General features: G+C 42.9%; 1 protein-coding gene across 1 annotated transcript in view; it reads left to right on the forward strand.

Annotated features, from left to right (window-relative positions):
• Positions 1 to 2,330: 2,330 nt before the first annotated feature.
• Positions 2,331 to 26,706, forward strand: part of LOC115140383 (MAM domain-containing glycosylphosphatidylinositol anchor protein 2-like) — a 436,092-nt gene continuing 411,716 nt past the window's right edge. Inside the window, exon 1 of the mRNA XM_065026245.1 lies at positions 2,331 to 3,409. Within this exon, the coding sequence (XP_064882317.1) occupies positions 3,337 to 3,409 (73 nt within the window). The 5' untranslated portion in view covers positions 2,331 to 3,336. The remainder of the gene's footprint in view (positions 3,410 to 26,706) is intronic.

A 26,706-nucleotide genomic window follows, 5' to 3' on the forward strand; every position in this document is an offset into this window, starting at 1 on the left:
AAAAATAAGAACGAGTCAAAAAGTTCCCCTCCTCATCTTGTCTGTGTTCCACACTGTGACTGTCTATCTCGACGGGGCACCACTTTAATCTCAAATTCATAGATTGGTCTAATCACTTGGATATTCGTATTGAATTCAAAATGAAATCTTCCATTTTAAATCAGACCATTTCATCAACTCATCTGAGCTCCCCTCAACATTGTACATTTGTCACACAGTATCATAGTCCTTTTCTGTTATGGCCTTTGCATAATAAACGACTGAGTGCTTAATTAACGTGTGTGATTAGGCCTAATCACTGACCTGTTGAAGTGTTACCCCAGAACTAGAAGTGATTTGAAGATGTTAAGGTGACTATCGAAATGTCAAATTGTATTGGTCACATACATATATTCAGCAGATGTTATTGTGGGTGTAGCGAAATGCTTGTGTTCCTAGCTCCAATTGTGCAGTAATATCTAACAAGTCACAACAATACACATAAATCTAAAGTAAAATAACGGAGTTAAGAAATATATAAATATTAGGACGACCAATGTCGGAGTGGCATTGACTAATGCCAAGAGTGTGCAAAGCTGTCATCAAGTATATATTTTGATTTGTATAACACTTTTTTGGTTACTACATGATTCCATATGTGTTATTTAATACTTTGATGTCTTCACTATTATTCTAAAATGTAGAAAATAGTCAAAATAAAGGAAAAACCCTGGATTGCGTAGGTGTGTCCAAACATTTGACTGATACTTTAAATGTGATGTAATGTACAATACATGATATTAATCCTATTTTTTATCCGAGTGAAAAATTTAATAATAATAAAGCTAATTTTAGAGCAAAACAACGTAACAAACCCAGAGATGACGCAAACAACTGTCAATGTCTCACGAAAGAGAAAAGCATGATGGTTTTAAAGCCGGCCTTGTTAAACAACAAGAGAGAGATGGGGAATATGCTGTAGTTGAGACTGTTTATAGTCAAAGTTTCAGCCCTAAGCCCTTTCTCAAGGCCATGTTGTCTCTGACTATTGAAATGGAAATAATGCATCTCACACAGACAGATGTGGTCATTATCTTATTCTGTCCAAGTTGTAGTTAATTTATGGCCATTAGAGGGCGCTGTTTACATAACGTCTATGGTCTTAGTTTCATCAAGGGTGACAAGTCTCTCTCCATCAATACACATTCATGATGCTCTCCATCGATGATGTGGAGAGACTGGTAGCCTATTGTAAACCAACAGCAGTTGCGGTGTTTTCGAAAATGAATAGTGTAACTCACATCAGCATACTGACCCAAAATGATAGATATCGCCTAATAGCAGCACATCATTATGGCATCAGTTGTTAGAATACATGTATTCATAGTAGACTCTGATTAGCATAATGTTATGCCACATTCGTCTTCTTTATAATTGGCCTATCCCTTTGGAGTGTCGGTATAGTCAGATGACAGGTTTAGTTTAAAAAGAAAAACAAAACATAGCCAAGGTCTGGGAACAAACTTTTATAGAAAGCTTCTTCATGCTCCATCATCCTAAAGAAGTGTGTGTGTGTGTGTGTGTGTGTGTGTGTGTGTGTGTGTGAGAGAGAGAGAGAGAGAGAGAGAGAGAGAGAGAGAGCATTCACATCTCCGGCAGAATTAGACATTCATCCACGTTCTCGTAACATGGGATAGGGTTAAAACATGAACGTGTGTGAGAGAGAGAGGAAGAGAGAGCGAGAGAGAAAGCGTGAAAACGTGCGTGAGTGTGCATTCAGGTGTTTTGGGTCTGTGGTCATCTCCTCCTGCCTCTTTGCATCAGAAAAGTAGGGTGATGTAGCATGAATAGTTCTCATTTGAGACCCCTGTAGACCCATGAGAATTCTGAAAGTTACATCAGTAGCCCTTTTGTACTGCCAATCATCTAATGTAGGCTACAATCAAAGCAATAGCTTTCACTATAGAAAAGGGAATAGACATGTTGGAATATGACTGGTCATCTCGATGTTTTTGCTGTTGATTACAGTGGACAGTTATCTCTACTGAATCCCAATGAGTCTCTCTCTCTCTTTCTCTCTCTCTCTCTCTCTCTCTCTCTCTCTCTCTCTCTCTCTCTCTCTCTCTCAATTCAATTCAATTCAATTCAATTCAAGGGGCTTTATTGGCATGGGAAACATGTGTTAACATTGCCAAGGCAAGTCTCTCTCTCTCTCTCTCTCTCTCTCTCTCTCTCTCTCTCTCTCTCTCTCTCTCAGCTGCGCTCACACACACGCCTCGCCCGACGCTGCGCGTAGCCTTCCATACAGATGAAGGCTGGAAGTCACGCACTCCTTGATTTAGCGAGAGACCGGTTGCAGTGCTGCTCGTCTTTGTAGCTGCGCAGCACGTATTGCGCAACGTGACTAACACCCAGGTCGCCCCGTAGCCGCCAATCCAGCCGGTAAAACACCGTTATCCTACAAAGTGGGATTGGGAAGTGAGCCGACGAGAAGCTCTTCATTTTATTCTACACCAGAATCATCACAGGAATCGGGTGCACGCGCCACACTCCCTATACCGGACTCACCCACCTCTACATCCCCACAGAGATGACTCGCGCACGGTGTCGGAAGTCGTGATGTAGCGGTTAGTGAGCGAGCGCACCAGCTAGCCCCTGAAGCAACATCGCGGTTCAAGAACTCAACGGCTTGTAGCAGCAGGCAACCGTTTTTTCCCCGGGCATCAAATTGCAATAGAGTCTCGCTAGGATGCAAATGGAAGCGCTTTTAACACATGACAGTTCATGTATTCTATCTAAACAAGACATGCCAACCACTGGAACCGCTGAGGAGCCATGTCTCTGGATATCATCTCAACCATTCTGCAGCCAGGAGCATCAGTGTGACCACTCAGTGAGGAGCTACGAGGGTAAGCACCAACGTGACGGACGGGACTGAATAGACATCATTATTGGGTCCCACCTACCTGAAGCAGCCTATTCGATCCACTGTCATCACTGACTGTCTTTGGGCTAGGGCGGTAGTCTTCTGCTCTGCACCGTCTCTCATCCCTGGCTCTCTGTTTGCTACAGAACCGCCAAGACATCCACTGGCTCAGTATACAAGCAGTACACCACTTTTGAAAATTAATTCGTCAGCACTTGATTTATTGTGACAGTGTACTGAGGTGAAAACGCGCCTTTTAGTTTTTGGCGTTCATAAATTACCGTTGCAACGCATTCAGAACATTGGAGGATTGGAGCGGCAGCGGTGTTCTATCTATACACGCGAGTTCCATCGCTTCTCCAACCTCTTTCGTCAACCCGGAAAGGACTTCTTGCCTTTGAGAGCTGGATATGTTGAGATTAACGTAAAGGATGGATCTAATAATATCTGTTTTGGGGATCCTGACGCTGTTACTGGAGGGCATTAGTTGCCAAGGAGTGTACGGTAAGTGTGCCTCTTCCTCCAACAGGTTGCAAGGAACGTGACCTTGTAAGATTTGCGCCCATAATTGCAACTTTAATGGGGTTGGGGCCACAAAAAAATCGGAACTCATCTTGGGGGGCTGCAGTGGTTCATGGGTCTGTTTTCTGCAATTCTACACATTTTGCCATTGGGTGGAGACAATATTTTGCAGTTTTTAACATCATATCGAATTATCAATTAGACCCTGGTTGGTAGTTTGAACATGCTTAATACATGTTTACATAACAATGCTTTACATAACACTAAATGTGTTTGTGTTGCCCAAACACCTTTTGAAATTGTACCTTTTTATTTAGATTATTCTAACTCTTAACAGTAAATTGATCCCCAGAGTTCCCCCCAAAAAGTGCAAAAAAACCTTCTTTTTTTTTTGGGGGGGGGGGGGGGGGTCACGGGCTGCATTCTAGCCACCAGTGCATTCAGATAGAAACATAGTGTTGCACAATGAGTTGAAATGTATTTTTTTAACCAGGCAAGTCAGTTAAGAACAAATTCTTACTTTCAATGACAACCTAGGAACAGTGGGTTAACTGCCTTGTTCAGGAGCAGAACAACAGATGTTTCCCTTGTCAGCTCAGGGATTTGATCTTGCAACCTTGCCGTTACTATTCCAACACTCTAACCACTAGGCTACCTGCCAAAGGAATGACTTATAGAAGAGAGAGCCACAAGCTGTCTATCAACCACTGGTTAGTTAGTTGGTTAGTGACCCGCACCAGGTTATTGAACAGCGAATATATCACAAACTGTCAAATTCCCATAAACTCCATCACAAATGATTTCTGCTATTCTAATATACTGTAGCTAAAGGATTATCACAGTGGATTGGTTTCCTTTGTTGTTGGTGACGATATGATATGTAGATGTTGATGCATCTTGAGGGCTTCTATGTACTGCCAAAATAAAGGAGCCGCCAGAACAGCTTCAAAGCATCTTGGCATAGATTCTACAAGTGTCTGAAACTCTGTTGGCAGGATGCGAACATTCCTCCAAAATAAATAGCCCAAATAATGGGCAACTTGGCCTTTTAATACATGACCCTAAGTATGATGGGATGTTAATTGCTTAATTAACTGAGGAACCACACCCGTGTGGATGCACCTGCTTTGTATCCCTCATTTACTCAAGATTTTCCTTTATTTTGGCAGTTACCTGTATCTTACCCATGTGTATAATGTGTTACGTTTCTAGATTCAGACAATGTCGCCGTCACAATGGATCGCATTGAGCGTCTCTTAACTGTCAAGATCACTTTTATGTATATAAATTTGCTATTCACCAACATGAATGCTATTTAAATAATGTACTGTATAAGCATATCACACACACACACACACACACACACACACACACACACACACACACACACACACACACACACACACACACACACACACACACACACACACAGAGGAGTGTTCAACCAGTGGCACTGATGCTGCCTGGGCTGAAAAGACATGTGTGTTGACAGCAGAGGTGCACTCACTGTTCTATGGTAATAATATGAATCATATGAGTGAGTGAAGCCACCTCACCCCCGAGCAGAGCTGGATACTTGGGGGCAGACACCACTGACCTGCAGCTGTTGCTACCAGTGGCAGTGACCTGAGAGAATATTGTAGACCAGAGTGAAAGCTCAGGTCATACTGGGGGTTCAAGACTGTTTGATGGATATTGGTGGTAAGCAGAAATGCTGTGTACTAGTGGCATTATCCAGATTAGAGGTTCAGTCAGACTGAAAGTGAAAACAGGTCTTAAGAAATGTTTGCAAATGTATTAAAAATAAAAAACAGAAACACCTTATTTACATAAGTATTCACACCCTTTGCTATGAGACTCGAAACTGAGCTCAGGTGCATGCTGTTTCCATTAATCATCCTTGAGATGTTTCACAACTTGATTGGAGTCCACCTGTGGTAAATTCAATTGATTGGACATGATTTGGAAAGGCACACACCTTTCTATATAAAGTCCCACAGTTGACAGAGCATGTCAGAGCAAAAACCAAGCCATGACGTCGAAGGAATTGTCCGTAGAGCTCCAAGACAGAATTGTGTCGAGGCACAGATCTGGGAAAGGGTACCAAAAAATGTGTGCTGCATTGAAGGTCCCCAACATTCCTAAATGGAATCACCAAGACTCTTCCTAGAGCTGGCCGGTCGGCCAAACTCGGCAATTGGGGGAGAAGGGCCTTGGTCAGGGAGGTGACCAAGAACCCAATGGTCACTCTGACAGAGCTCCTCTGTGGAGAAGGGAGAATCTTCCAGAAGGACAACCATCTCTGCAGCACTCCACCAATCAGGCCTTTATGGTAGACTGGCTAGATAGAAGCTACTCCTCAGTAAAAGGCACACAATGACATCCCGCTTTGAGTTTGCCAAAAGGCCCATATAGGACTCTCAGACCATAAGAAACAAGATTTTCTGGTCTGATGAAAACAAGATTGAACTCTTTGGACTGAATGCCAAGCGTCACGTCTGGAGGAAACCTGGCACCGTCCCTACGATGAAGCATGGTGATGGCAGTATCATGCTGTATGGATTTTTTTCAGCGGCAGGGACTAGGAGACTAGTTAGGATCGAGGGAAAGATGCAAAATACAGAGAGATCATTGATGAAAACCTGCTCAAGAGCACTCAGGACCTCAGACTGGGGCAAAGGTTAACCTTCCAATAGGACAACGACCCTAAGCACACAGCCAAGACAATGCAGGACTGTCTTTGTGACAAGTCTCTGAATGTCCTTCTTGAGTGGCCCAGCCAGAGCCCGGACTTGAACCCGATCGAACATGTCTGGAGAGAGCTGAAAATTGCTGTGCAGTGACGCCCCCCATTCAACCAGACAGAGCTTGAGAGATTGGGAGAAACTCCCGAATTACAGGTGTGCCAAACTTGTAGCGTCATACCCAAGAAGACTCGAGGCTGTAATCGCTGCCAAATGTGCTTCAACAAGGTACTGAGTAAAGGGTCTGAATACTTATTTGAATGTAGTATATACAATTGAAGTTGGAAGTTTACATACACTTAGGTTGGAGTCGTTAAAACTCATTTTTCAACCACTTCACAAAATTCTTGTTAACAAACTATAGTTTTGGCAAGTCGGTTAGGTCATCTACTTTGTGCATGACACAAGTAATATTTCCAACAATTGTTTACAGACAGATTATTTCACTTATTATTCACTGTATCACAATACCAGTGGGTCAGAAGTTTACATACATTAAGTTGACTGTGCCTTTAAACAGCTTGGAAAATTCCAGAAAATTATGTCATGGTTTTAGAAGCATCTGATAGGCTAATTGACATAATTGGAGTCAATTGGAGGTGTACCTGTGGATGTATTTCAAGGCCTACCTTCAAACTCAGTGCCTCTTTGCTTGACATCATGGGAAAATCAAAAGAAATCAGCCAAGACCTAAAAAAAAAAGTCTGTTTCATCCTTGAGATAATTTTCCAAATGCCTGAAGGTACCACATTCATCTGTACAAACAGTACCCAAGTATAAACACCATGGGACCACGCAGCCGTCATACCACTCAGGAAGGAGACGCGTTCGGTCTCCTAGAGATGAACGTACTTTGGTGCGAAAAGTGCAAAGCAATCCCAGAACAACAGCAAAGGACCTTGTGAAGATGCTAGAGGAAACAGGTACCAAAGTATCTATATCCACAGTAAAACGAGTCCTATATCAACATAACATGAAAGGCTGCTCAGCAAGGAAGAAGCCACTGCTCCTAAACCACCATATAAAAGCCAGGCTACGGTTTGCAACTGCACATGGGGAAAAATATCTTACTTTTTGGGAAATGTCCTCTGGTCTGATGAAACAAAAATAGAACTGTTTGGCCATAAATACCATCGTTTTGTTTGGAGGAAAAAGGGGGAGGCTTGCAAGCAAAATAACACCATACCAACCGTGAAGCACAGGGGTGGCAGCGTCATGTTGTGTGGTTGCTTTGCTGCAGGAGGGACTGGTGCGCTTCACAAAATAGATGGCATCATGAGGAGGCAAAATTATGTGGATATATTGAAGCAACATCTCAAGACATCAGTCAGGAAGTGAAGCTTGGTTGCAAGTGGATCTTCCAAATGGACAACGACCCCAAGCATACTTCCAAAGTTGTGGCAAAATGGACAACAAAGTCAAGGTATTGGAGTGGCCCTCACAAAGCCCTGACCTCAATCCTGTAGAACATTTATGGGCAGAACTGAAAAAGTGTGTGCAGGCAAGGAAGCCTATAAACCTGACTCAGTTACACCAGTTCTGTCAGGAGGAATGGGCCAAAATACACCCAACTTATTGTGGGAAGCTTGTGGAAGGGTACCCAAAACGTTTGACACAAGTTAACCAATTTAAAGGCAATGATACCAAATACGAATTGAGTGTATGTAAACTTCTGACCCACTGGGAATGTGATGAAAGAAATAAAAGCTGAAATAAATTATTCTCTCTACTATTATTCTGACATTTCACACTCTTAAAAAAAGTGGTGATCCTAACTGACCTAAGACATCGAATTTTTACTTGGATTAAATGTCAGGAATTGTGAAGAACTGAGTTTAAATGTAGTTGGCTAAGGTATTTTTTTAAATGTGTAAACATTTCTACAAACCTGTTTTCGCTTTGTCATTATGGGGTATTGTCTGTAGATTGATGAGAAAAAACAAAGCAATTTAATCCCTATTAGAATAAGGCTGTAGAAAAAGTCAAGGGGTCTGAATACTTTCCAAATGCTCTGTATAAATCAAATCAAGTTGTATTTGTCACATGCGCCGAATACTTTTAACCAACAATGCAGTTCAAAAAAAAGAGTTAAGAAAATATTTACTAAATATACTAAACTAAAAAAATAAAATCAAGAGTAACAGAAGAAAATTACATACCAATAACGAGGCTATATACAGTGGGGTACCGGTACCGAGTCAATGTGCTGAGGTACAGGTTAGTCAAATTAATTTGTTTATGTAGGCTGGGGTAAACTGACTATGTATAGATAATAAACAGCGAGTAGCAACATTTTTTGGACCTTCCTCTGACACCCCCTAGTATATAGGTCCTGGATGGCAGGAAGCTTGGCCCTAGTGATGTACTGGGCCATACACACTACCCTCTGTACCGCCTTACGGTCAGATGACGAGCAGTTGCCATACCAGGCGGTGATGCAACCGGTCAGGATGTTCTCGATGGTGAGGCTGCAGAACTATTTGAGGATCAGGGAATCCATGCCAAATCTTTTCAGTCTCATGAGTGGGAAAAGGTGTTGTCTTTGGTGATGTGGACACCAAGAATCTTGAAACTCTCGACCCGCTCCACTACAGCACTGTTAATGTTAATGGGGGCCTGTTCGGCCCTCCTTTTCCTGTAGTCCACAATCAGCTCCTTTGTCTTGCTCACATTGAGGGAGAGGTTATTGTCCTGGCACCACACTGCCAGGTCTCTGACCTCCTCCCTATAGGCTGTCTCACCGTTGTCGATGATCAGGCCTACCACTTGTGTCGTCAGCAAACTTAATGATGGTGTTGGAGTCGTGCTTGGCCACACAACCATTGGTGAACAGGGATTACAGGAGGGGTCTAAGCATGCACCACTGAGGGGCGTGGCAGATGTGTTGTTGCCTACCTTTACCACCTGGGGATGGCACGTCAGGAAGTCCAGCATCCAGTTGCAGTGGGAGGTGTTTAGTCCCAGGGTCCTAAGCTTAGTGATGAGCTTTGTGGGCAGTATGGTGTTGAACATTGAGCTGTAGTCAATGAACATCATTCTCACAAAGGTGTTCCTATTGTCCAGGTGGGAAAGGGCAGTGTGGAGTGCGATTGAGATTGAGTCATCTGTGAATCTATTTGGGCGGTATGTGAATTGGAGTGGGTCTAGGGTTTACGGCATGATGATGTTGATGTGAGCCATGACCAGCCTTTCAACGCACTTCATGGCTACCGACACGAATGGTAATCATTTAGGCAGGTTACCTTCACTCTCTTGGGCACAGGGACTATGGTGGCCTGTTTGAAACATGTAGGTATTACAGACTTGGTCAGGGAGAGGTTGAAAATGTCAGTGAAAACACATGCCAGTTGGTCCATGCATGCTTTGAGTACACATCCTGGTTATCCGTCTGGCCCCGCAGCTTTGTGATTGTTGACCTGTGATTGCTGGTGCTCTCATGCATGATTCAGTGTTGCTTGCCTCAAAGTGAGCATAAAAGGCATTTACCTTGTCTGGTAGGCTCGCATCAATGGGCAGCTCTTGGCTGTGTTTCAATTTATAGTCCGTAATAGTTTACAAGCCCTGCCACGTCCGACGAGCGTCAGAGCCGGTGTAGTAGGATTCAATCTTAGTCCTGGATTGAAGCTTTGCCTGTTTGATGGTTCGTCTGAGGGCATAGTGGAATTTGTTATTAGCGTCCAGATTAGTGTCCTACTCCTTGAAAGCGGCAGCACTAGCCTTTAGCTCGGTGCGGATGTTGTCTGTAATCCATGGCAGCTGGTTGGGATATGTACGTACAGTCACTGTGGGGACGACGTCGCCGATGCACTTATTGACAAAGCCACTGACTGAGGTGATATACTCCTCAATGCCATTGGAGGAATCCCATAACATATTCCAGTCTGTGCTAGTAAAACAGTCCTGTAGCATCTGCGTCAGCTGACCACTTCCTTATTGAGCTCGTCACTGGTACTTCCTGCTTTAATTTCTGCTTGTAAGAAAGCAATCAGGCGGATAGAATTATGTTCAGATTAGCCAAATAGAGGGCGAGGGAGATCTTTGTATGCGTCTCTGTGTGTGGAGTAAAGGTAATGTAGAGGTGTTTTTCCTCTGGTTGCACATGTGACATGCTGGTAAAAATTAGGTAAAAAGGATTTAAATTTGCCTGCATTAATGTTCCCGGCCACTTGGAGCGCCGCTTTTTGTTTGCTTATGGCCTTATACAGCTTGTTGACTGCGGTTTTAGTGCCAGCATCGGTTTAGGGTGGTAAATAGACAGCTACGAATATTATAGATAAGAGCTCTCTTTGTAGATAGTTTGGTCTGCAGCTTATCATGAGGTATTCTACCTCAGGCAGGCAATACTTCAAGACTTCTTTAATATTAGACATCACGCACCAACAGTTATTGACAAATAGACACACACCCGCCCCTTGTCTTACCAGATGTACAGTAGCTGCTCTGTCCTGCCGATGCATGGAAAACCCAGCCAGCTCTATATTATCCGCGTTGTCGTTTAGCCACGACTCGGTGAAACATAAGATATTACTGTCCCGTTGGTCAGATAGTTTTAATCGTAAATTGTCCAGTTTATTTTCCAATAATTGCACTTTGGCCTATTATACGGAGGGTAGTGTTGGCTTGCCTACTCACCTGCAAATTCTCACAAGACACCCTGCCCTCCTCCCCCTTTTTCTCTGTCTTTTCTTCACGCGGATGACGGGGATTTGGGCCTGGTCTCGAGAGCGCAGTATATCCATCCTGTTGTACTCATTCATCAAGTTCGAGGTGAGTACTCGCTGTTCTGATGTCCAGAAGCTCTTTTCAGTCATAAGAGATGGTAGCAGTAACATTATGTACAAGATGAGTTACAAACAATGAGAAATACAAACAAAATAGCACAGTTGCTTGAGAAGCCCTTATAACAGGAGCCATCCCCTCCGGCGCCATTATGTTATATACCTTATCACTGTGTATCATACACTCAATGTGACTGGTACTGTATGATACTATTTTACGTTGCTACTGCTGTTGACCAATGAGGAAGCTGCTGTCAGACTATAGGGGGTCAAGTAGAGACCACCCTCATCGGGAGGTAGAAACCGGATGCATCCCGTTTTCAAGGGAAATGGACAGAGAGCCGTTAACGTTAACAAGACAAAACTCCATCTTAACTCCTCCTCCACATTTACTGGATTGGTTGAACAGTGCAGAAGACAGTTTTTCTTTTCTCGTCAGGACCAGAAAGAAAGAAACGCCACTCAGTAGTTAATTTAATCTGATTGTCTGAAGGTTCCATGATTTTCTCCACACAGGGCATCTGAACACACAAAATACATTTTGATCATTGACATAAACATGTGAGTGTTTTATTTAACTTTTGTACACCTGTGGTGTTCCCGGTCATGACCGGTCATTAGAAATTAGTATGTGAGTCTACAATAAGTGTATAAAATTGAGTTCAGGCACATGGCCATTCATCAGATGGACACACTTCTTCTCCCAGACCCCCCCCCCCCCCACACACACACACACACACACACACACACACACACACACACACCTCACGGGAACCTTTCCCCAATAAAATCTTTCCCCCATGGGAACTCACAAACAATCACAACATTGTTTCAATAATATATAGAACATTTCTCGCAGCTCTGGTATTTAAAGCTTTTTTGAGGCCTGCTCACAATTCATTCTGTGGCAGCGCAATGACCAAACGATATAGTGTATGTGAGGCTCTTGATCACTTCTTTGATCATGACACTGGTGAGGAGGAGAGAGTCCTTGTTAAACTTTGACACAAAGTAGTCTGATAAATAGTACAATATGTTTCATCTGAGTATTTGTTATAGTCAAAATAATCCATACATTATGTTTTTTGTAGTTTTTTCTAGTTGTATGAGCTCAGGTCAATAAATAGCCAATAGCAGTTCACAACTTGTAATGTTCACAAGACCTTAAGTTGATAAAAAGATCTTACAGTTTTTTTCGATTGCTAAACGACAGTGGTCACAACTGGAGTCACATGTGCAAAACTCTAACTACAGTCTGCACTACCAACAGTCACCTGAGCTAAACAGTTCACCTGCAAAACTCATTCCAAGCAACACAACTCTTAACACATGGCTCAAAACACGCTCAGTGCAGCCAAACACTATGCACAACCCTCACTGAGATAACACACACTGTCACTCAGAACACACTGAGAGTAAAAACACTAGCATCAAACACCAATACAGAAAATACAAACTTTTCATCTTTACAGTTTGAACAATTTCAGTGACTTCATACAAAGTCATATTTTCTTCAAAGAAAAGAGTGACATTCTTTCACATGATTTATTACATTTTTTAGAACATAACAATTCTTTAAGGTAAATGAAAACTAGCAGTTTGCTTCAATAGTCTAGTAATTTACGGAATTACAGTAATGAGAAAAAAAAGGTAGAAACTAAAAGTACATACTGTAATTCGAACAAATAATTGAGGGGCTAATCCTGCCTCTCTCTAGCATCAGGCCACAGGTTTTCTTCAACATCACATCTAATGTTTTCTCTTGCCATGCACCTGGGGAAGAACCTTCTGGAGTGCCTTATCCATCCCTGGCAGTCCTCTGGACTCGTGTCCTCACATCCGGCACGCATGGCTTCCAAAAGAGACATTTGGTCATGTGGGTGGTGACCAAACACTTTCCACCTCCAGGCAGAGAAAAACTCCTCTATTGGGCTGAGGAAGGGTGAATATGCAGGCAGGTACAAAACCATAAATCTGTGATGTGCTGCAAACCAATCTGTGACAGCTGCAGAGTGGTGAAAAGCAACGTTATCGCAAACTATGACAAAAACTTGGGGGTTTCTTACTGGCTCCCCCTGTTCTGCTGGCACTAGCTGAGCATAGAGCTGTTCTAGGAAAGCTATAAGCCTTTCTGTGTTGTATGGGCCAATGAGTGGTGTGTTGAGAAGCAAACCATCATTGGCCATTGCAGCACACATGGTGATATTTCCCCCCCTTTGGCCTGGAACCTCCACAGTGGCCCTTTGACCTATAACATTCCTTCCTCTGCGCCGTGCTTTGGCAAGGTTAAATCCAGCTTCATCGATAAATACAAATGAATGTGGTCTTTCCAGTGCTTCCACCTCCATTACTCTCTGAAAAACAGTAAGTGCACAGTTTTACTGTAGAAATGCTAGTGTTTTTTTTTACTGTAAATATTTTGTATAGCTGTGTACGTAACCTCAGACGTCTTACCTGGACATATTGGTATCTTTGCTCTTTTACCCGTTCACTGTTTCTCTCGAACGGTACAGTGTATAACTGTTTCATTGTAACTTGGTGTTTCTTTAGAGCAATAGTTGTTGTGCTGACAGAATTAACATTTTCAAATATATCATTATCAGCCAGCACTCTATCTTGAATCTCCCGCAGTTTTATTGCATTGTTGACAACAACCATGTCAACCATGTCATTTTCCTGCGCATCTGAAAATATTTTTCCTCTTCCCCCTGTTGGGGGCAGCCTTTGGGTCCTGTTGTAAAAATATATTTTACAGTCAAACTTACTGTAATATATATCTGTGTAAATGTTCTATAATTGCAATACAAAATAGATTCCTGTGATGTTTTCATTTACTGTAAGGATGTAACTCTCACCTGTTTGCATGATGGAAAATTCGCATTACAGATGCCACTGTGGATCTTTGCAGATTGGGTTGCACCCTCAACCCTGCCTCTCTCAATGAGAGACCATGGTTCACGACATGGTCTATAAGTGTAGCCCTTATTTCATCTGAAATAACAGCTCTTTGTCTTCTTTGTCTTCCTCCACGCATCCGCCCTCTCCCTGCCACCCTTCTCCCTCCACGAACCCATCTTCCTTGTTCCATTTCCAAAATGAGTCTTTCTGAGCTCTACCTATATATACTGTAATATGTGTGTGTGTTCACTAACAAGTCTAAAACAAGACACCTGCTTAGCCTTTCAGCTGAAATTGCAATCAGCAGTGTTTGAAAGGCACAAGGCTGAAATCTATTCCGTTTTGAATGTGTGGTTCACAGTTTTGACAGCAGTGTGTTAGCATTTGAACAAAGTGCTGTAAATCCACAGTGTTGTGCAGGTTGTGGTTAAAGTCATGGGATAAGTGTGTAGAGTTTTGAAAACTGTGTTCAAGCAATGAAAAACGAACTAGAGTTTGGTCCACATGAACTGCTGCTGTGCAGACTGTAGTTAGAGTTTTGCACATGTGACTCCAGTTGTGTCCACTGTCGTTTAGCAATCGAAAAAAACTGTAACACAACGTTAGGTGATAATATATCTATTATTATGGATTTACAATCCGCTATAATGGGGCAGTCATTTTGGACTGGGAACACTAACATTAACATGAAACAAACAAAACGGGAGGGTTAAATTGGGCTATGACATGGTATGGTGTGAAAGAATCCCACACACTGACACAAGAGATTGGCCTCTTTTGTTGTCACATTTGCACATGTTTTTACCATATATATTACAGTATAAAAGCCTATTCAAGACCTATTCACTATTCAAGACCTTTATAACACTGTCAATTACCATCAGGATATTCTAAAGCCAATTACCTAATCCAAGATATACACAAGCTCTCTCTCTCTCTTACCATCAGAATTAATCAAACGCATGCCATAGCAAAGCTATTAACTCATAGGCCTTATAGCATTCTGCCATGATGTGAGCATGCTCTCCATACCCATGTAAATCAACAGGCAGATCCTCACTCATTAAATAAATAATGTCCCACAATGCTTGTTATGGAGCACAGGGAGACTTCCTCCATGAGACTGCAAGCCTGCCAATTGACGTCAACACTGAACAGTAGCCCTCGGTTGAAGAGAGAGAGAGAGAGAGAGAAGCCTTGATGAAATTGTTTGTGCTCTTGTCTCTTTCGGTAAAGACAGAACAGAGGGAATGAAAAGGGGTGATGACCAACCCGATTCCCCAGGGCAGAGCGGATGGGCTCATATATAGTATCCCCCATTGGGTAATGAGCTATCACATGCCAACAATAGAGAGAGAGAAACAAACAGTTGAAGTCAAAAGTTTACATACACTTAGGTTGGAGTCATTAAAACTTGTTTTTCAACCACTCCACACAATTCTTGTTAACAAACTATAGTTTTGGCAAGTCGGTTAGGATATATACTTTGTGTATGACACAAGTCATTTTTCCAAAGAGTGTTTGCAGACAGATTATTTCACTTATAATTCACTGTATCACAATTCCAGTGGGTCAGAAGTGTGCATACACTAAGTTGACTGTACCTTTAAACAGCTTGGAAAATTCCTGAAAACGATGTCATGGTTTTAGAAGCGTCTGATAGGCTAATTGACATCATTTGAGTCAATTGGACGTGAACCTGTGGATGTATTTCAAGGCCTACCTTCAAACTCAGTGCCTCTTTGATTGACATCATGGGAAAATCTAAAGAAATCAACCAAGACCTCAGAAAAAAATTGTAGACCTCCACAAGTTAGGTTCATCCATGGGAGCAATTTTCAAACACCTGAAGGTACCACATCTGTACAAACAATAGTGCACATGTATAAACACCATGGGACCACACAGCCGTCATACCACTTAGGAAGGAGATGCATTCTGTCTCCTAGAGATGAACGTACTTTGGTGCAAAAAGTGCAAATCAATCCCAGAACAACAGCAAAGGACCTTGTGAAGATACTGGAGGAAAAAGTATCGATATCCACAGTAAAACGAGTCCTATATTGACATAACCTGAAAAGATCTTACTTTTTGGAGAAATGTCCTCTGATCTGATGAAAAATTCACCCAATTTATTGCGGGAAGCTTGTGGAAGGCTACCCAAAATGTTTGACTCAAGTTAAAGAATTTAAAGACAAATACTAATTGAGTGTAGAGGTCCACCGATTATGATTTTCCAACGCCGATACAGATTATTGGAGGACCAAAAAAGCCGATACCGATTAATCGGCCAATTTTTATTTATTTATTTGTAATAATGACAATTACAACAATACTGAATGAACACTTATTTTAACTTAACCTCTTCAGTCGACCCTCTACTTTTTTGAACATTCTGTTAAAAATCGCGCAACATTTCAGCGCCCTGCTACTCATGCCAGGAATATAGTATATGCATTTGCTTAGTCTGTGTGGATAGAAAACACTCAGACGTTTAAAAAACTGGTTAAATCACTGCTGTGGCTTTACCAGAACGGCATTTACATCGAAAAGCACAGGAAAAACTGATCACTGAAAATGGGAAAATATATCCATGCGCTACTTGATCCCATTGATAAAGGTGAACCACAATTAATTGACTGAGGTTGCAGCACCTACAGCTTCCACACGGTGTCTAGAGTCTTGTCATTTCCCTTCGAGTTTTTTCTTGGTCAAACACATGCAGGACACCGTATCTAATCCGGTCTAGGACCGGATATTTTCGTTGAGTTTCTAGCCGGACATTTTTCCAGACGGACAGCTAATGATCTTTACATCGCCTCCTGATGAATTTTATCGCTTATTAACGTTTACTAATACCTAAAGTTGCATTACAAACGTATTTCGAAGTGTTTTGTGAAAGTTTATCGTCGACTTTTTGAATTTTAAAAAATGACGTTACGTTTTGAAACAATGTTTTTATCGTTTATCACACAATCTACATATAACGATATCTAGGCTTTATATGGACCGATTTAATAGAAATAAAGACCCAAATAGTGTTTATGGGACATCTAGGAGTGCCAACAAAGAAGATGGTGAAAGGTAATGAATGTTTTCTATTTTATTGTGCGGTTTGTGTAACGCCGAAATGCTAATTATTTTGTTTTACGTCCCCTGTGGGTCTTTTGGGGTGTTGCATGCTATCAGATAATAGCTTCTCATGCTTTCGCCGAAAAGCATTTTAAAAATCTGACTTGTTGCCTGGATTCACAACGAGTGTAGCTTTAATTCGATACCCTGCATGTGTATTTTAATGAACTTTTGAGTTTTAACTAATACTATTAGCATTTAGCGTAGCGCATTTGCATTTCCAGAGCTCTAGTTGGGACGCAAGCGTCCCGAGTAGAAGCAACAGGTTAATATAATACATCAATAAAATCAATTTAGCCTCAAGTAAATATTGAAACATGTTCAATAATGCAAAAACAAAGTGTTGGAGAAGAAAGTAAAAGTGCAATATGTGCTATGTAAGAAAGCTTACGTTTCAGTTCCTTGCTCAGAACATGAGAACATATGAAAGCTGATGGTTCCTTTTAACATGAGTCTTCAATATTCCCAGGTAAGAAGTTTTAGGTTGTAGTTATTATAGGAATTGTAGGACTATTTCCCTCTATCCCATTTATATTTCATTAACCTTTGACTATTGGATGTTCGTATAGGCTCTTTAGTATTGCCAGTGTAACAGTATAGCTTCCGTCCCTCTCCTCGCTCCTCCCCGGGCTCGAACCAGCAACACATCGACAACAGCCACCATCGACCCAGCGTTACCCATGCAGAGCAAGGGGAACAACTACTAGAAGGCTCAGAGCGACTGACGTTTGAAACGCTAATAGCGCGCACTAACTAGCCAGCCATTTCACTTCGGTTACACCAGCCTCATCTCGGGAGTTGATAGGCTTGAAGTCATAAACAGTGCAATGCTTGACGCACAACGAAGAGCTGCTGGCAAAACGCAAAGAAAGTGCTGTTTGAATGAATGTTTACCGGCCTGCTTCTGCCTACCACCGCTTAGTCAGATACTTAGATACTTGTATGCTTGTATGCTCAGTCAGATTCTATGCAACGCAGGACACGCTAGATAATATCTAGTAATATCATCAACCATGTGTAGTTAACTAGTGATTATGATTGATTGTCTTTTCTAAGATAAGTTTAATGCTAGCTAGCAACTTACCTTGGCTTACTGCATTTGCGTAACAGGCAGTCTCCTTGTGGAGTGCAACGAGAGAGAGGCAGGTCGTTATTGCGTTGGACTAGTTAACTGTAATGTTGCAAGATTGGATACCCCGAGCTGACAAGGTGAAAATCTGTCGTTCTGCCCCTGTACGAGGTAGTTAACCCACCGTTCCTAGGCCGTCATTGAAAATAAGAATGTGTTCTTAACTGACTTGCCTAGTTAAATAAAGATATATAAAAAAATTAAAAAAAATTAAATAAAAATTGTCAAAATGGCGCCCAAAAATACCGATTTCCGATTGTTATGTTATTGAAATCTGCCCTAATTAATCGCCCATTCCGATTAATCGATCAACCTCTAATTGAGTGTATGTAAACTCTCTACTATCGTTCTGACATTTCACATTCTTAAAATAGAGTGAGTGAGTGAGTGAGTGAGTGAGTGAGTGAGTGAGTGAGTGAGTGAGTGAGTGAGTGAGTGAGTGAGTGAGTGAGTGAGTGAGTGAGTGAGTGAGTGAGTGAGTGACTGAGTGAGTGAGTGAGTGAGTGAGAGAGAGAGAGAGAGAGAAATCCCTGGTGGCTTTTTAGAAACATTCACAAGGACTTAAGACCAATGTCCCACAGATCCATATGCGTTTTGTTTTGCTGCATTTCTTGCTGACATTTTCCGTACTTGACGCACATGTGCTTTTCAACTCTCTAAAAGCTAGCTAGTAGGAGTCTGTGTGTGTGTACTTCCGTTTGTACCACTGCACGGTAAAGCAACACACAAGTTTAAAATAATGCGTGTGCTACACAGAACGCACCGCAGCCTACTGCGTCACACCAAACGTAGCTCTGCTGACAATGAATGACTTCAGACCGGAACGCAAAGAGTTTGATGCATCTTGTGGACATGAGGCGTAAGACAACTAAAGGCTCATAACCCCCTATCCTCACTCCCCCCCAGCTTATAATATGTGCATGCCAATGAGTGACCGCGTCAGGGCTATATGCTAAAACAGGACAGTAGCTTGTAAACAAATACTTTCATGTGATGTGAATGTATGCGTTCATAAACCGTAGATCATGCTCCATTATGTCGGGAAGAGCTTCTGGCGAAGGATGCAGCCCTTCAAAGCAGTATAAAATACACTTACAGTATGGGGATGTGTCCAGGGAAATGGGTTTGAATGGAAAGTTCAAAGTCAACATTCAGAATTGAAGGTTGCCAAATGTCCATACTCAGTATTCTATTAATATGGACAATGGGAAGCATTTGGGAAGAATGACATGCCATGGAAAAAAACGGACAAGAATTGCACAGTCAGGTATGCCACAATGAGTGTGATGATTCTCTACCACGATACAAGATACCTTTCAAATCATGTATAATTTGTTATGACGATACTGTACATCATTCTATGAACTGAAGTATTCTGTTGGCTTCTTAGATGTCAGTCTGACTCTGTTTCAGTGTCGATATGATCTTGTAGCAGTCTGAGATGATTAAATGGTTCAGCCAGAATCATTATTGAGGGCTCATGATGGCCAGTAGAACTGCTGGGCTGCAGTACACTATAGTCTCTCGCTCTCTCGCGATCTCTTTCTGTGTCTATGTTGCACTCTCATTCTTCTCAACCTCTGTTAAAGGTCCCCAAAGTACACACATCCCTGGGAAATCCTTTTCAGTTCGCTGCAGCTTGCGACTGGAACGAGCTGCAACAAACACTCAAACTGAGTCTTCATTAAAAGACTCAATCATGGACACTCTTACTGACATTTGTGGCTGCTTTGCGTGATGTATTGTTGTCTCTACCTTCTTGCCCTTTGTGCTGTAGTCTGTGCCCAATAATGTTTGGAACCTGTGCTGCTGCCATGTTGTGTTACTACCATGTTGTTGTCATGTTGTGTTGCTACCATGCTGTGTTGTCATGTGTTGCTGCCTTGCTATGTTGTTGTCTTAGGTCTCTCTTTATGTAGTGTTGTCTCTTTTGCCATGATGTGTGTTTTGTCCTATATTTGTATTTGATTTATTTTTATTTTGAATCCAAGCCCCCATCCCTGCAGGAGGCCTTTTGCCTCATTGTAAATAGGAATTTGCTCTTAACTGACTTGCCTAGTTAAATAAAGGTTAAATTAAAAATACATTGAAAAAAAAACTTTTCACTAGTCTTCTTTTGGTCTTGAGAGGTACAATACGTTTCCTGTACCTCTGTTGGGACTGTCATCTTCCATTTCAAGTCACAAACTACAAACTCCCCAAAACTCTCAAGTAGCAATTACTTAATGTGTGGTACATCTAAAGGATAACAAGAAATATGTCCTTCTTTTCTTGTTTAAAGGAACATGACTCTGTATGACATGATGATAGGATAATGTAGCTGTGCATTAAAGTGAAAGTAGCATCTTCATCTGGAGATCAGTTTGTTCACTTTGCATCACAGTCTCTGAGCTTTGAGATGCTCCCTCCTGATCTTGTCCCCCCATTGCTCCACAGAAGCAATTGAAATCCCCACCACCTCTTTCCCTATCTTGCGTTGCTATTGAAGTCCCTGCGATTCCTGGGGTTTCTTTTCATGAGGCTCGGTTCAGACGCTTGGACTTCTAAGCTATGCAAATGCCTCCGCCAGTGAAACTAAAGCCGTCTTTGTTGGTTCTCAAAAGCCTCCTCCACAGAGTCCTTTATCAATTCTCTTGGATCTGGACCTTCACATTTCCCACCCTAATGAGATAACATTACTCGCTTTCTCTCTCGGACGTTATCTCTCTCTTTGTCGTTATCCTTCTCTCTCTTTCTCTCTGTCCCTGTCAATCTGTCATTAAATGTTATTTGTCACATGCGCCGATGACAACAGGTGTAAACTTTACGGTGAAATGCTTAGTTACGAGCCCTTTCCCAACAATGCAGAGTTAAAAAGTAAGATGTCTCTCTTTTATCTGTCATTATCATTCTCTCCCTTTCCCCCTCTCTCCATATCTCTCCCCTCTCTTTTTCTCTCTCCCTTCTTTATCTCCCTTCCTCCCTCTCTGTCCCCCTGTCTGTACACTCAGCTGGCACAGAGCCCAGGAAGTGTGAATGGGAAAGGGGCGATAGAGAGTAAGAGAGAGGGGGTATGAGAGAGAGCGAGAGGGAGAGGGGGGCGGGGTGAGGGATGTTCTGTACAGCAGAGAGACAATTTGGAGCAGTGGAGTTTTTTAATATATTTTTTGGGGTGTATTGGGGACTGGTGTCACAGCCGTTGAAAGAACTGGACCAAGGTGTAGCGTGGTGAGCGTACATATTCTTTTATTCTTTTATTTAGAAAAGACACCGAACAAAACAATAAACAAGGCAAAACAAACCTGGAAGCTAAAGGCTATGTGCCATAAACAAAATCAACTTCCCACAAAGACAGGTGGAAAAAAGGGCTACCTAAGTATGGTTCTCAATCAGAGACAACGATAGACAGCTGTCCCTGATTGAGAACCCTACCCGGCCAAAACATAGAAATATGCCGCAAAACCTAAACCTATAGGGGAGGGTCTGGGTGGGTAGGTGCAGGACACAGACCCCGCTCCACCACTTGCTCACCCCACTTTGGTGACACCTCTGGTGCGGGGACCCTTGTCGCCGACCCCGGACTGGGGTCTCTCGTTGCGGGCCCCGGACTGGGACCCTTGTAGCGGGCCCCGGATTGGGCACCCTCGTTGTGGGCCCCGGACTGGGAACCGTCGCTGGAGGCTCCGGACTGGACACCGTTGCTGGAGGCTCCGGACTGGACACCGTCACTGGAGGCTCCGGATTGGGGACCGTCGCTGGAGGCTCTGGACTGCAGGCCGTCGTGGGAGGCTTCGTGCCATGGATCATCACTGGAGGCTTCGTGCCAAGGATCATCACTGGAGGCTTCTTGACATGGATCATCACTGGAGGGAGGAGACGTATGGGCAGTCTGGTACCTGGAGCTGCCACAGGGCTCACCAGGATGGGGAGACATACAGAAGGACCTGTCCTTGGCAGAGGCACCGGATACACTGGGCCGTGGAGGCGCACTGGAGGTCTCGAGCTAGGAGCCTGCACAACCCGTCCTGTCTGGATGATTACTTTGGCCCGGCACATGCGGGGAGCAGGCACAGGATGCACTGGGCTGTGCAGACGCACCGGAGACACAGTACGCAGAGCCGGTGCAGGATATCCTGGGCCGTAGAGAAGTACTGGTTCCCAAGTCCATGAATCCTGAACACGCTGCTCCTCCTTACCACGCTGCTTGGTCCGTTTGTGGTGGGAAGTTCTGTCACGGCCGTTGAAAGAACTGGACCAAGGTGCAGCGTGTTGAGCGTACATATTCTTTTATTTAGAAAAGACGTCGAACAAAACAATAAACACTACAAAACAAACTATGAAGCTAAAGGCTATGTGCCATAAACAAAGTCAACTTCCCACAAAGACAGGTGGAAAAAGGGTTACCTAAGTATGGTTCTCAATCAGAGACAACGATAGACAGCTGTCCCTGATTGAGAACCCTACCCGGCCAAAACATAGAAATACAAATAATAGAATATAGAATACCCACCCCGACTCACACCCTGACCGAACAAAAAAATAGAAACATTCAAAGCAATCTACGGTCAGGGTGTGACAATTACTGAAACATGCAAACTACAAACATATATTTACAAAAAATAATTAAACCTGACAACTGGTCTATACCAGTGGCGGTCGGCGCTGTGTAAGATGAGGGAATATTTTTTATATTTTTATGAGAATGGCCTTATTTATTTTACAGCATATTGGATGATTGTCATTCATATTCCATTCACCCAGTTCAATGTAACATCGATAGGTTTAGACTACTCCATGATACTCACATTTTCCCTATACCCATCATGAAGTTGTTACAACCTAGTCTATGAATGAAAGTTTACAACATAGGTGAACAGGTCGAGATAGTAATCAGGGTCACAGACAGTGACACATTCAATACCCCCTTGCACACTCGTGCCTGTATCTAGCTGATCTAGGTTGTAATCGTTAGTCCAACAGTTGCAAATGAGAGTTTCTATTGGACAAATTCAGGTATGTTTAGCCCCGTTTCATTCCATTTGCTTCCAGTTGCTTCCGTTTAAGAAACGTTTCTGAACAGAATTGGCAGAATGAATACACCCTTGATCACACACAAACACAGTTCACTTTCATAGCAGCCACATAGAAACAGCATGATCACTTTACTAGTTGTATAATTACTTCTCGCAACTATCTACACGTTCTCCTCTCACCTTTTCATCACAACACATCAGCTGTCTGTGAAACCAAAAACTTACCTTGCCTTGGAAGAATTCCAGTGTTGGATAGCCTTAGCCAGCTAGCTAACATAGCATCGCTCTCTGTTTGAGCCAGGTGTTTGAGTAAACTAGCTAGCTGCATTTGCTACCGAAGTGAAAGTAAAGAAATAAATACAAGAAACAAATATCTCTTGCTTCTTAATTTTGGAAGAAATGAATTTGTTCAAAACTGTTCAACCATTGTATTTTTCTCTCTTTGAGTCACCTACTCACCACATTTTATCCACTGCAGTTCTAGCTAGCTGTAACTTATACTGTCAGTTCATGCTGCAAGAGCTCCGATAGGTTGGAGGACATCCTCTGGAAGTTGTCATAAATACTGTGTAAGTCTATGGAAGGGGATGAAAACCATGAGCCTCCGACTACACCATGGTGCTACCCTACAGAGTGCTGCTAAGGCTACTGTAGACCTTCATTGCAAAACAGTGTGTTTTAATCAATTATTTTGTGACATTTTCTTATGTTTCACAATTTATATTTTTATGAAATTCACTGAGGAGGATGGTCCTTCCATTCCTCCTCTCAGGAGCCTCCACTGGTCTATACCTTTGGTGGGGCCTCAGATTGCTACTACTCTCTCATGCTGGGGAACTTACTCACACAGAATGTCAGCTCTCATAGGAGCCAGTCTTAGGAGATGACTGTGATCTGCAGTGCTGGGAATGCAGGATCCAGATAGCTACCAGTTCATACCTGGTATTGCTTCTAGTCCCTCTAGTTACTCATACTGAATGTCAGCTCACCCAAGACCCAGTCTTTGGAGTGTTCCCTCAGTATAATGTTAGAAAAACAGAAGCTAGGTAACAGCCAATCCAGACATGACATGGTAGTCCGTATGTACTTAAAATTGCACGAGCTTTGAGAGGCCTTTTCATATGCTTATAATATCTATATAGAGCAATCTCATTTGAATGGCAATCCAATGCCAATACTATACTTCACCTCAACAAACTCTACACATGCTTATAACAAGTATCATCTTCATAAAGCTATCTCATATGAATGTCAAATCAATACAAAGACTAGTACTTCCCAGCTAACAAAGCTTGTTAGCTGGACAGTTATTCACTTAGCTATAAGCTGAATAGATTCACATCTTAATGAACAGTGGAGATCAAATATAATTGTAAATGCAGGCTAGCCATGCCCATGGTATCATTATGGTGATAGTAGCTTTTTGTTGCATCTGAAATCCCTCTTCTGCACCCTTTAATGTATTATTCTGAATGGATATGTCTGTGCAAACCTGAACTGTCAGGGACTGCATTCAAACACGTACACTTACAAATCACACAGAGACAGAGAGTTGATCTCAGGAGGTAGCTAAGTTAGTGTAACAGGGACACAGGACACCCTTTTAGTGATGCTGGAGAAACGCAGGGAGTGGATTAGATGACTCAAACGGCACCACACAGCCTTCGACTGACTGTCACTCCTCCGGCCCACACAGGCATTCTAAGTGCTGCTCCTGTGAAGTGATGTCTGTTGTCATGGTGATGCTAGGCAAGGCACCACACTCCTATTCTCACATCCCCTGACTTCCCCTTGTTGCCTCGTTCCCTTACTCGTTCCTTCTCTCTCTCCACCTCTCTCTCTCTCTCTTTCTTTCTCTCGTTCTCTTCCTCCCTCTCTCCGTTGCTCTCTATCGCTTGCTGTTGCATGGCAGGGAATCAATCGCTGAAACAAATGTGAAGTGATTGCGGCCTAAAAGCTCCTCGCAGCAGCAGCCTCCCACATGTGCATTAGCACAAGAGATTGCAGAGAGAGAGAGAGAGCAGAAAAAGAGAGGGGGAGCGGCTTCACCTCCATGTAATTCTTAGTGAGGCGACTAGGGGAAAAGGAAAAGGGCTACTTATCTCTGTAGCGAGTAATGTTTAAGTACTCTGACAAGCAGGAACAGTGGTGAGGTAAGCTTGTTGACAATGATACCTTCAGTTGTCTGCCCGCTTCAAACCCCAATGAGAAACAGCTCAGACGCCAGGGGGTTTCACACTGCAACCATCTCTCTCTCTCTCTCTCTCTCTCTCTCCATTACATAGATATACATTTAATGGCACACACACACACACACACACACTCTCTACATGCACTTTGGCAGATTCACTCACACAGGTCACGGTGTGGTGTGTGTGTATTATTTATGTAGAGCACTGCTTTCTGATGTAGCAAGATAGACATATTCATGGAGCGTTCATTGTATGATTTATTGCAGCATTCATTTGTTGATTCCTTCACACATCAGTCACTCAGAGACAGGAAGCATGATTCAGAATATGTCACAGGCTCCCAGCTCCTCTCATAAGTGTATAAAGTAACCTTCATTTAACTAGGCAAGTCAGTTAAGAACACATTCTTATTTTACAATGACAGCCAAACCCTCCCCTAACCCTGGACAATGCTGGGCCAATTTTGCGCCGGCCTATGGGACTCCCGATCACGGCCGGTTGTGATATAGCCCGGGATGGAACCTGGGACTGTAATGACGCCTCTAGCACTGAGATGCAGTGCCTTAGACCGCTGTGCCACTCAGGAGATCTACTAACTGCATGCTCTAAAATGGCACTGAAATGTTTGTTTGATACTCTGTATTCACCACTGCCAAATATAGGCCTAATACCGTAATTGTATGATCTAAAATGTCTTTCTCTTCTTTTTGTGTGACAAACACACTTTGTTCAATTCAAGGCAATTCTCTCTTGGGGATATACTCAGCACCTAATTAGGATAATGGACCACTGCAGAGAAGCGAGGGAACTCTATAGGTTCATGTGACACACTTACTTCATTGACAATTCACCAGCACTAGACAATGAGCAATTCCTAAATGGAGTCACAATTCTTACAATTTTCACGGACTTACAAAGGTCTGTATACAATCAAATTGTATTAACTGGGGCCTCCCAGGTGGTTGCAGTGGTCTAAGGCACTGCATCGCAGCGCTAGCTGTGCCACCAGAGACTCTGGGTTCGCGCCCAGGCTTTGTCGCAGCCGGCCGCGACTGGGAGGTCCGTGGGGCGACGCACAATTGGCCTAGCGTTGTCCGAGTTAGGGAGTGCTTGGCCGGGAGGGATGTCCTTGTCTCATGGCACACCAGTGACTCCTGTGGCGGGCCAGGCGCAGTGCGCGCTAACCAAGGTCGCCGGGTGCACAGTGTTTCCGTGCAGCTGGCTTCCGGGTTGGATGAGCGCTGTGTTAAGAAGTAGTGCGGCTTGGTTGGGTTGTGTTTCGGAAGACGCATGACTTCCGACCTTCGTCTCTCCCGAGCCCGTACGGGAGTTGTAGCGATGAGACAAGATAGTAACTACTAATAATTGGATACTATGAAATTGGGGAGAAAAAG

This window comes from Oncorhynchus nerka, linkage group LG13 (genome assembly GCF_034236695.1).
Source record: "Oncorhynchus nerka isolate Pitt River linkage group LG13, Oner_Uvic_2.0, whole genome shotgun sequence".
Classification (NCBI taxonomy): domain Eukaryota; kingdom Metazoa; phylum Chordata; class Actinopteri; order Salmoniformes; family Salmonidae; genus Oncorhynchus; species Oncorhynchus nerka.